This window comes from Odocoileus virginianus, chromosome X (assembly GCF_023699985.2).
Source record: "Odocoileus virginianus isolate 20LAN1187 ecotype Illinois chromosome X, Ovbor_1.2, whole genome shotgun sequence".
Taxonomy (NCBI): domain Eukaryota; kingdom Metazoa; phylum Chordata; class Mammalia; order Artiodactyla; family Cervidae; genus Odocoileus; species Odocoileus virginianus.
In genome coordinates, this window is record NC_069708.1 from 6,934,685 (window position 1) to 6,947,189 (window position 12,505).

At 37.9% G+C, this 12,505-nt stretch overlaps 1 protein-coding gene across 7 annotated transcripts in view; it reads right to left on the reverse strand.

Annotated features, from left to right (window-relative positions):
- Positions 1-12,505, reverse strand: part of DMD (dystrophin) — a 2,261,655-nt gene that overhangs the window by 386,381 nt on the left and 1,862,769 nt on the right. For all 7 annotated transcript variants that reach the window (XM_070462101.1, XM_070462106.1, XM_070462102.1 and 4 more), the window contains 2 exons: positions 11,606-11,778; positions 2,104-2,260 (listed from right to left, as the gene is read on the reverse strand). In XM_070462101.1, the coding sequence (XP_070318202.1) occupies positions 2,104-2,260; positions 11,606-11,778 (330 nt within the window). The remainder of the gene's footprint in view (positions 1-2,103; positions 2,261-11,605; positions 11,779-12,505) is intronic.

The following is a 12,505-nucleotide window of genomic DNA, read 5'->3' on the forward strand; positions in this document are numbered from 1 at the left end:
GAAAAGCCACTGGGGAGTGTTAAGATGAGGACTGACATAATTCAATTTTTATTTTTACATAGATTACACAGACTGAAAATGTTGACTGCATTGTAGGGTGGTAAGAACAGATACAGAAATGTGAGGAGAAAAGGTCTCTAGAAATGGTGATGATGATACAGTAGACAGGGTCAAGAGAAGCATACTGATCCAGTGATGTGTTAGTGTCAGAAGGCTGGAGGTTGGTCATCCTGAAAAGGTACTATGCATCAGTTTGCTCTGCTGTTGTTTGGATAGGAGAAACTAGTTAGTTAGATTCTCCAAGACTTAGGATTTTGTAGATGACAGCAACAAGAAGATAAGGAAGGAATTTAGGGTCTTGAAAGAGTTATCAATATTAAAATGCTTGATGATTGAATTTAAGTTGGACTTGGAGGGAGACAGAGAAGATCAGTGGAACTAATATACAGAACCAAGAGTTATCAATAGGCTGGAAGTCCTGATACACCACAGAGAGGAAGCAGATGGGTATATGAATAAGTATACTAACCAAGTGGGGATTAATTCACTTTAGTATGGTGATTGTTAACCAGAACTCTAACATCACATCTCCCTAAAGCATATTGTTGATCATCAGATTATTCAGTAATAGGACTGAGAATGATAAGGACTAACGTTTTATTGGTGTTAGCAAGCAACTAAAGGCAATAATCAGGGAGAGTGAGGCTGCATTTATGACAAAAGGTAGGCTAGAAGGGACTGTGAAAAAACTAAGTGGATCAAATTCCTCATCTTAAAGCTGAAAAACAAAGGAGCAATCACCATCTCATCTATGGAGGAGGAGGGCTAGAATCCCAATCTCCTGAATCCTAGTGCCCCTGTCCAATGATTCATCACCTTTGATTTCTGGAACTAGAATAAAATGATACCTTTCGTACAAATTCTGTCTTATCTCACTATATCATATAACAAATTCTACTTAAAATGCCCATCCTTCTCAGTGAACCCTCTTCTACATATACACCAGAGTGTTTTAACTATTTATTCAAGTGTTTAGAACATTTAAAAATATAGCTATTCTATCATTTGTTGTTTAGTTGCTAAGGTATGTCTGATTGTTTGTGGCCCTATGGACTGAAGCAGTCTTACCAAGAAAAGTCAAACGCAAATATAATCCAGTGTGTAGCTACTCTACATTCAGTAGTAGCTACTAGCCATATCTGAGCACTTGAAATGTGACTAGTCTAAATTGAGCTGTGTTGTACTCATTGTAACTGTAAATTTTTATATTGATTCCACGTTAAAATAACAATAATTATTGTTCTATAGCTATGTAAGATGTTACCACTAGAGGAAACGGGGTGAAATGCAAACGGAAACTCTCTGCACTATTTTTGGAACTTAACTGTGAATCTGTAATTGCTTCAAAGTGGAAAAAAAAAAGGGATTTCAAAGACAAATTAGCCAAACACAATATGTGGAACTTATTTCAATGCTTGTTTAAACAAAAAACGCAACCCCCCAAACCTGTTAAAACATTTAAGCCATGTATATGAGAAGTAGAAATTTGAATACTGCCGTAGTATTTGTCATGATAAAATTACTGAGATTTAAAAAGTGTTACAGTAACAATGTGGTTACCTTTAAAGAGCAAATTCTTAACTTTTAGTTTTATCAAATATTCATGAATTAAATGATCTGTACCTGAGATTTGCTTTAAAATAATCAAGGACAAAGTAGAAGTAAGATTGGCCATGAATTCATAATTGTTGGTTTTGATGGGTACACAGGGGTTTATTACAGAATTATGTCTGCTCTAGCATATGTTTAATATTTTCCAAAATAACACTTTAAAGTATCACCAAAAGACATAGGCAAATCTTTTTTTTTTTTGGTATAGACATGGGCAAAACATACATGATATTATTAATGCAGATGCCTTTGACATTTAAAATATAATGGCTTGGATTATTTCTAATTGACCTTTGGACTAGAGGAGTAAAAACGATTTCTATTAAACTTGATTTGTTTTCTTTTTTTCAAACTAATCTCAGTCAAAACTAATTTTAAAATAGTTGTTGAATGCTTACTATGTGCAAAGCACTATGCTTAAAAATGTCCTACCCTGTGTATATCATTCTGCTTCTGAACTGCTGGGAAATCGCCTCCGATAGGTGCCTGACGGCTCAACTCATCGTCTTTCAGCTGTAGCCACACCAGAAGTTCCTGAAGAGAAAGGTGCAGACGCTTCCACTGGTCAGAACTGGCTTCCAAATGGGACCTGGAAAACAACAGGAGCAAACTGCATGAGAATATCTTGAAAGATAAATGCTGGTTCTAACAATCCCATTAAGGTACCTTGGTTGGTTAGTTCCATAGTGTGTAAATGTACTGTGAATTATATAGCAGCCCTCAATAAAGGGGGGCTTCCCTGGTGGCTCAGACGGTAAATCTGCCTGCAATGCAGGAGACCCGGATTCTGTCCTGGGTCAGGAAGATCACCTGGAGAAGGAAATGGCAACCCACTCCAGTATTCTTGCCTGGAGAATCCCATGGACAGACGAACCTGGGGGCTACAGTCCGTGGGGTCGCAAAGAGTCAGACACGACTGAGTGACTTTCACTTCACTTCCTCAATAAAAATCTAGCTACCTGCTTTTGAGACCAACAATGGGGGGGTATTTTTGGGGGGCAACTTTGAGGGAAGACTGTTTAGCTATATGTTTATTTTAATGTGCAGAATTCTGAGACTTCTGGCATGAAATATACACTGGAAAGGATTGTTTTCCTATAGTGTTGCAGTCAATGACTCTTAATGTCTCTGGTAGAAAAACTTGGACCCAGTGACTAATATAAAGCACTCAGTTTCTGTGTGACTCATGCTAGGACTGGAATTCTTTCTGTTTTGAGAAATGGAAAGGTCTCTCCCCATATTTTGACTTTTCCATTTCTACACCCTAGGCAGCCTCTTCCATTGACTCCTTCCATCTGGCAACTGCTCCTCTCTGTGCCTCTCCCCATATGCTCTCCTCTGCATCGACCCTTCTTTATTCACGTGCACCTGGGACTTGTTTTCACCGAGTTCCAGTATTTTCCGCTTTGTTTCCTCTATGTAAAAGGTACTGAGATAACAACTCACGTAGAAAAGTCAAAGCCAGACATTGGCCTCCAAGCCTTCCCCCAACATGAATAATTTAGGCAAGAGGCTGAGTGCTTTACCATCAACTGTATTTAGAACATGGGAATCCGTAGAAGGCATTTAAGACTATACAAATGAATGATCTGTGTTATAGAATCCGTATTTCACTTGGGGATAAGAAGCTAAATTAAGGCAATAAATCATCATCCAGAAAACAAAGAAACTCAGAATGTGAGTCAAGCTGTACCCTCAGGTAAATCAAAAATTATGCTGCATCACTTATATCTTATCAGCAATTACTAATTAATTCATAAAAATTAATGCTGCCTATAATATACATACAATATAGTTTCTAATGTTGCAAAGATTGAAATGCAAAGTCACCAGGAATAAAAGCATTCCCCTTTGCCATTTCATAACTTGGCCTGATATTTCAAATACCAGTCTCCTGCTGGTCTTAGTCAAACAGAATCACCAAATAGTACCTAGGTGCTGAAATTAAATTACTCTAAAACTTTCTGAGGGAAATTTGATGATATATACATGTCTTTAAAATGTGCAAATACAACAACCCACAACTTAAAACTAAGGAACTTATTCTAAGAAAATAACCGGGAAAGCATGCAGAGATACAGGTAGAAATCTGTTATTTACAGCATACATATGACTGATACAAAGTAGAAACAGCTTAAATATTCAATACTAGGAAAGTGCTTACATATGTATTAGTGAACTCATACAACGCAATGTTCAAATCCAGTGAATCCTACGTGATGTTCAATGTGATGACGTAGGCAAATATTCACAGACATGGAAAAGATCAGTCTGTCCAGTGGTTAAGTACGAAAGCAGGTTACAACAATGTATATGATTTATTTTTCTAACGTGCTCGTGTGTGTATCTGTGTGCACATGTTTGATTGTGCATGAAAAAAATTCTGAAACAACTAGTTTATCCCTCACAGCTGGATTTACATGTGATGTATTCCTTTATCTTTATACTTTTCCAAATTGCCAGAATTCTCTATTGTGAGCCATATAGACATTATATACAGAAAAAAAAATGAAGGTATTTTCATCAGGGAAATTAATCTGTTCAAGACTCTAAGGACATTATCATATAAGAAATGAATCATGACATACCATAAATATCATGAATTAAATGTAACAGTGAAGACTGCATATGGCATAGAGGTCAGTTCTTCTAATGTTTCTGTTCCCTCCTCCTATTTCAGTTATCACTTGCCCAGGATAAGCCAAATGAGAGCTCCCTATGCAAGATTTTAGCTGTTTAATGACATGTAATGACTACTGGTTAAAAGGATTCCCTAGGGAGTCTGGATTTTGCAGCTTGGGCCCCTTGGGGGTAAAGGAGGCTGTCAAGCAGGACACATCGAAAGGTAGAGACAGGCAAAGTACAGACATGGAAAGGCAGTGAACGCTAAATAAGACACTGATTAGATAAATATTTACTGAGTGCCACTCAGTCCCAATCAGGCACTGGGGGGTAAGGAGAGTGGAAGGTAAGGCAGGATATAAGCATGTTTAGTGCCTGGCCTCCATGTTTCTGGTGAAGGAAATAATACCTCCCTGCTCAAGGGCAGGTGGACCAAGATGAGGCTTCCAACTGCTGCTTTCCTTACATAAGGCAATGCTACAACCCTGTCCAGGATAAACGGTGCTGACCAATTATTAGCAGGTTAATGAAACCCTCTGTGCCCCCTAAGAAAGAGGCAAAAAAAAAAAAAAAAAAAAAGGCACTGAGAGCCAGGGAATTCTGTTCTAAAGGACCTAAGAGAAACTTCCTAGCAGGAGATAGAGCAGCTGTGAAGGGCCAGGGACACAGGATAGACAAGAGAGTTAACAGAACAGAAGGGCCTGGGATCCTGTGTGATAGAAAGCGCTCACTTTCCTGGGTGAGGGGGTCTTCCTTAGTCATCCCTGAGGCATGGAATTAGATCACTTTCCCAAACATCTGATCACCTTAAGTACATATCAAATGACTTTCTGTTCCATGCTGAAGCCTGAGGATGAAAGGAAAGATGTGATCCGTGGACAAAAACAACAAGCTTATAAAAGACAGTGGACAGTGGGTTCAGGCTAGAGAGGAGAAACCACAGTCAGATAATGGCTTCTGCTCTAAAACAACAGATAGCAAATTTATAGCCATGGTTCTCAAACTTTCATGTGCATATGAAACACTTGAGCAGCTTGTTTAATGTACAGACTCCTAGGTTTCACCCCAGATTTTTGGCATTTGAAATTTTTTATTGAAAAAAAAATAAAAATAAAGTCTTATCACTAATTTACAGTATGATATTAGTTTCAGGTATACAGCATAGTCATTTGGTATTTTTGCAGCTTACACTCCATTTTAAGCTATTACAAGGTAATGGCTATAATTCCCTGTGCTATATAATATATGCTTGCTGCTTGCCTATTTTATACATAGTAGTTTGTATCTCTTAATCCCATTCCCTTAATTTGTCCCTCCTCTCCTCCCTCTCCCCTTTGGTAACCGTGAGTTTGAAAATCTAAAAAATAATCAAATGAATGTATATGCAAAAAAGAAACAGGCTTGCAGATACTGAATTTCTATATTTTGAACAAGGCTCTTCACAACTCTGCTGGTTGTGAGCTCCAGCACCACCCTTAGAGGAAGAATTTCTTAAAGTATTTCCTATGTGCCCTAAGCATTACTTATTGGTTTCCACAGGGCAAAGGTGGAATTTGCCAGTGATATGATTTTTAAGAAGATCTAACCGTAATGAAATGCTCTGAGCTCAGAAAACATTTTCTCTGGCCATGCTAAGCTGGTGGAGTGTTGTCAAGACACATTTCTAATGCATTTGTTGGAAGCAGCTGCCCCATTTTTATTTTCAAGATTGTATACCAGATATTTCTAAATGATTAACCTAGGTTTATATTTGGAGTTTTTAGTTTTTCTTGAAAATGTTCCTTTGTATTTGTAATGACTGCCCCACCCCTACCCAATTTTATCATAAACTCTTAGGGTCAAAAGGAATTTTAGAGATTATTCAACCCGCTTGTTTTGCAAATGTGGGAACTGAGAGACAAAGGTACAGAGACGCCTGCTGAAACATAAAACTTGAGCTGTCATATTGACGTGGGAAATGGAAACTACAAACTTTCCTCATATGAGGAAATCTTTAACCTTGATGGTTTCCACCAAATGTTTTGGAGTCCCTGAGCAAAATATATTTCCTGCTAATTGGCAAACGTACTCTATTTATCCCTACCTACTCAACAGAAAATGAAAGAGGATGTTTGAAGAGACACACTTAGGTTCTATGCATTTTCTATTAATCTTTATTAGGATAAGAGCTTAGGGGTTACTAGCTTTTAGCAAGGCAAGTAGCAATCTTTAATAAGCAGATAATTTCTGTAATTTTTAAGGTTTAGGTAAAATGCAGAACCTTTAGGTATGCTGGGATATATAACTTGGTCTTTAAGAAACTCTTCAGTGTCAGGAATCTAAGAATTATAGGGCTGCTAAGGTGATTGTTATTTCTCTAGACACAGATATTTCAAGTGTGATTCAGTTGATGCCTAGTTTGAAATCCTTGATAAAACTTTACTCTGAAAGGCATCTATTCTTAAAGCAAAATGTGTTATATTGAATTCATTTTTCACTTTGACTTCCTTTATAAAACTAATGATATATCCCTGTATATCTTTGGTACTCTTGTGTAAAAAGATAGCATGCAAGCATACAGAAAGAAAAGGTAAGAGTGCAGAAATAATAAGGAACCACAGAAATAAAATGGGAGTTGTGGGGCTTTAAATAAAGAGAATTAAGCTCAAAGAGAAGTAAACATCTTTTTTTCCCACTGAGCCATGAACTCCAACTTTCAAACATAATTAATATCTCAAGAGTAAGGAAAAGGTCAGAGACACTCAGTGTCCGAGTAGCATTTTTCTTTCAAAGACAGAAAGACTTTGCTTTCTTTTGCTTTTTTTGTCCTCCATCAGAGAAAAGACTTCTAATTATTCTAATTTCTAATACCTAGTACTTTCTAAGAGATTTCCTGCTGCTGTGGACCATACAATGTTGGTGTCCTCACCTCTCCAATGAATTTTCAAAACTTCATAAAAGGGATTATCTTTATATAATATCTACAAGTTTTTTCCCCAAGTATAAAAATCTCACATAATATAAATTTTGCTGAAATGATGTGGATGTATGTGATTCTTATAGTTAATAACATATACAATAATCTGAAAAATAAATCTAGTGGCAGATTAAATTGTCTGTACTTAATTCTTATGTAAAAAATTCACTTGATCACTTCTCAAATTATTCACATTTTCAAAATTAAAAGCACAAGGTTTGTAGATACAGAACATTTTAGAATGAGAAACACCTTAGTTGACACATTGCCGTGCTGATGTTGGATGATGTCATCAGTGACTGTGTGTGTGCATGCATGTGTGTGTGTGTATACTTAAGTAGAAAATTTCCACTCTATTTTTCTCCCACTTAAAGCAGTTAATCTTTAGTTCAATGGCACTTAGCTATCACTGAGTATTTACTTCTCTTTCTTATATCTCTTGGACAAAATGCAATGTGATAACACATGTGGAACAGATGGCATATACTTTCTTTGAACTAAATTACGAGATACAATTTCAATTAAGGAATTCTTTTCTCTCAAAGACATTGTATTTACTTTCTCTTATATCGTACCTTTGAACTTAATCAGTTCTTTTAAACATAAGAAAACCAAGGTAAAAAGCTCAATAATTTGCCATCACAAGGAGTGATTGTAGGATTTAAAATAATAGGATTGTAGAATTGCAAGGGAACTTGAAGAGACCACCCGTGTATCTGGTCTAACTTCCTCATTTTTGCAAGAGAGAAAATTAAATTCTGAAGCATTAAAGTGATTTGCTCAAGAATAGATGCTAGGTAGTAACAGAGCCAGAGGAGAAACCACATCACCCAACTGTTGGTCCAGGACCATTTCAACTCTACCTCACCAACTCATTTATAACTTGGAGTTCTGTGTTTGTCTGATTTAGCTGAAGGTAGCTAGCATAGTCCTATGACACAACTCATGAATACTTCAAAGAACTTGCCATCAAGTGTAATGAGAATAGTATAGGAAAGATCTGGTAAAGAAACAGTCAGAAAGGGAAACCTTGACTATGGAATTTGAGACAATATTTGGAGGATGAGAGGAGACACCGTGTTTGAAGTGTGAGGACTAACAAATGTATATACTCATATGGGACAGTGAAAAAATTGTTTGAGAGCAGGGAGGAGGCTAGAAAGCAGAATTTATTTGAAGCTGAGATTTCATGTTGGGCAGTAACTAAATTGCTGCTTGGTGAGGAAGGAAGTGGGAAGCAGAGGAAGGACCGAAAGGGAAGGGGTTCAGTTCAGTTCAGTTGCTCAGTTATGTCCGACTCTTTGTGACCCCATGAATCGCAGCACGCCAGGCCTCCCTGTCCATCACCAACTCCCGGAGTCTACTCAAACTCATGTCCATCGAGTCAGTGATGCCATCCAGCCATCTCATCCTCTGTCGTCCCCTTCTCCTCCTGCCCCCAATCCCTCCCAGCATCAGGGTCTTTTCCAATGAGTCAACTCTTCACGTGAGGTGGCCAAAGTATTGGAGTTTCAGCTTCAGCATCAGGGGCTTATTAGGCATAGTTGATGGAGAGTGAAAGGTTCATTAAATATAAGCTTCACGAGAGCAGGGATTTTCTTTGGTGTGTTTTGTCACTTGTGTACTCTCCAGGCCTAGAAGAGTGTCTATTACAGAGTAAACATCCAGTAAATATTTGCTGAATGAGCACATCAATCAGTGAGTGAAATATGGGCACCAAGATGGAAGTTCTTGACCAGAGGGATGATAGGATAGAAACAGTGTCCAAGGAAGAATATTTTTGTAAATCTGTAATGGATGGTCTCAATGTAAAAAGACAGAGACAAATCTTCCACTACGGAATGACCTGATGAAGCCTTAAATAAGAATCACAATCATAGGAAGAGAAATGTAAAAATGGCTTCAGAATCTCTTATGAAACAATGAACAACTGTAATTTTTCAGTATAATATGTTGTAGCTTAGGTGAACACAGGGCTGTCTTTCCAGGGTATCCTTGGAAGTTTTTTTAATTGTGGTGACTTTTCACTATAAAATAATGCCGATGGAGGAACTGACCAGATTGGCAATGCAAGCTTTTCTGTCACTGATGGTTCTGTATCTAAGTGTTCCAGGGTTCATCTATCCTATTCCATAACCATCCCCAATTACTACCTCTACTGTGCTCCTCCCAGCTGAACCCTGCCATTCAGCACAGATTGACTGATACCCTTATTTCAGCCAAGCGTCAGGAAAGAAACTGAATCGCTTTAATGTGAAGAATGACTTCCTTGCTTTTTTATAAGTGAGTGTTTATAACACATTCTGCATTATTTGAGAGCCCTACTTAAAAGCCAAAACCATTGATCTGAATATTTAAATTCTCGAATTGCAGTGCCTCAGATGAGCTAAGGTAACTGTTTTCTACTTGATTAATGACAGCAAGAATTCAACTGCAGTAGCTGGCATATGGGAAATTGCTGAGAATGAAAAGCCCATATTTTGGCTGACATGCTGTTCGCCACTTTCAATTCTCCTTTTATTTCATCAAGTTCACATGAAGGAGAGAAAAGGCACTGGGTGATGTTCAGAACAGTTGTAGCACCTTTCTTTTTCTCTCCCGCAAGAAAAGAGTAACTTTCTTTTCTTTATCTACCAGCATCATTCCCATCTCACAAGTTTCATTCCTTTATAATGACAGATATTCTGAAAGTGGCCAGTGTCATTACAGACACTGACCTCTCTAAGAAATGAACCTGTAGAACGCAAATGGAGCTTCCTTATCTTTGAAAATGCCATTGCCCTTTATTGCCCACAATGACAGGTCCATACAAAATTCATGGATCAAATAGGGAGAGAGAAATGAGTGCCTTGGAAGCTGGGGTACAAAGCTGGCGGGTGGTGGTGGGACCACAGAAATAAAAATACTTTTCTCCTCCCAGAAATCGGCTTCTCTGTTTTATCATTTCACATATTACATGTTTATGTGTACACATTAGGTGAGACTTACCCTCTCCTTCTGCCTTCATATTCTCTGCCATAATATGATGGCTCAAAGCTCAGACTCCCAAGCCAGACCTCCCTACATTCTAAACTTTGATCTGCCACTTACTAAGTGACCTTGGGGAAGCTATTTAGCCGCTCCCTGCGTTAGTGTCTTCAAATGCAAAGAGAGGATAATAATAGAATGTCTCTCTTGGAGCAGCTGAGAGTGTTAAATGGGTCAACAAATCTACAGTGCCCAAGACACCGCATGCTATGTGAAGCATACCGTGTAAGTGATCGTTGCTACCGTCATTATTATGTCAGATGAAGTGCAGATTTCTACAAGAGTGCTTTCAAATGAAGAAATTCCAGTTATATTTTGTCCTCGTTATAGAAGCAAAGACACTCTACGTCCAAATTTGGGACAACTTAGAAGAACTTATTAAGAAGAAAAACCATCTCCCTCTGGTCATTACGACTGAGTGGTGGTAACGACTCCCAGTGTGGAGTGCGTTCTGCTTCTCCCTCCCTGCAATAACAGACCTCCTCTCAACAAAGAAAGAAAAAAGAAAAGAACACAAAATACTGTATAAAGAGACGTGAATTAGGCAAAGCAACTGATTAGAGAGCAGGAAGCCTGCTTTCCAACCCTGCACCTCCTATGCCACCCAGGTGACCCTGGGCATTTCATTTCCTCACTCTCTGTTCCTCAGCCTCCATTGAACTACTGCAAAATGGGTACAAGCAAGAGTGTCACTCTGCCCTCCTTACAACAAAGCTGGGATGTGTTCATTATCTTCTGAAGAGAATGCTGTTAACACAGAAAAGGGCAAAGTGTGAAATAGGTGGGTACAGAATAGCTAAAGGCAGAGTTTAGAGAGGATGTGGAAATACAATGTGAGAGGGACAAAAGGCAGGAAGGAGCTGTCATCTCTCCAGGGCTATGGGAGCTGTGGGGAGATTTCCTTTAAGTTGCTAACTATAACATGTTATGGTATTTGAAGAATGTCCTCAGTAATGCATTTAGAATAATGCCAAAGAAAGAATTCCATAATAAACATACATCAGTTTTATCACTTTTTGAATTACCGTGTGATAAACCAAGAGAAAATGCTATGAAATAGGATAGCTGAGCTCCTCATTTGAATTCACTCTAATGTCTTAATATATATGTCTCCCATGGTTATAAAACAGCACTATTCTGATCGCATCTGAACCCTCAGCTATCACCTCCATACAGAGCAAATAAATGATTCCTTTATTAAAAATAAAACAAGTCATTCCGAAATTGGGGGATTTACATAAACATAGGAGATATTGTGCTAGGAAAATGAGGGGAAGTTTGCCATTTTAATTTCTTTCTGGCCTATTTTAGTTCGGGATCTTTTCTTACCTGATGTTGAGAGACTTTTTTCGCAGCTCACTCCACTTGAAATTCATGTTATCCAAACGTCTTTGTAACAGGACCGCGTCATCAGAACCTTCCAGGGATCTCAGGATTTTTTGGCCATTTTCATCTAGGTTGTGATAGATATCTGTATGAGCTTCGATTTCTCCTTGGAGTTCCTATGGGGCATCAGTGAGAAGAACACATGCAGAATTACTAAACAAAAAAGAGACTGGCTGTGACTGTGAATTTGGCAAAAAAAAAAAAAAATAGCCTATTAGTTCAAAAGGCATTTTAATGGTTCAACTAACAAGAAGATATACCTCCAACTAACAAAAAGATACACCTCCAACTCTTCCTGGTATATTATCTCTTTATGTTATTATGCAGATTCAAATTCAAAATGGGCATCTTGCTAGGTATAATAAATTTATTCCTTGAGATGAATTGGGATATAATATTTATATTTATAACTTTATATATAATATAAAATAATTTATATTTATAACTTTATAAATTTCTTAACTTCTGTTTTCCAGTTCATGGACAAAATACACTGTTTATGGAAGTGATAGGAAATAAAACTGCGTGATTAAGGGCACCCTGGTGCCAATCACCGTATTACACTCTGAGTCGAGTCATATTTTCCAAGCACATAGTACTGTGTAGAATCAACTCTAGCCACAAAAGCATGGAGAGACTAATCAACAAGGTTGAACTGGTCCATAGCACCAGCACATTCATGGGATTTGATCATACGAGCCTCTTGACAATACACATTAAGTTCACCTTGGTAAGACAACCTCATACATTTATTATAGCATCACACATTTGGTAAGATTTCCCATTTAAAATCCCATCACATTTTTAGGCTCAACAGGTGGAAAAGTCCCAAGGACCTTTATA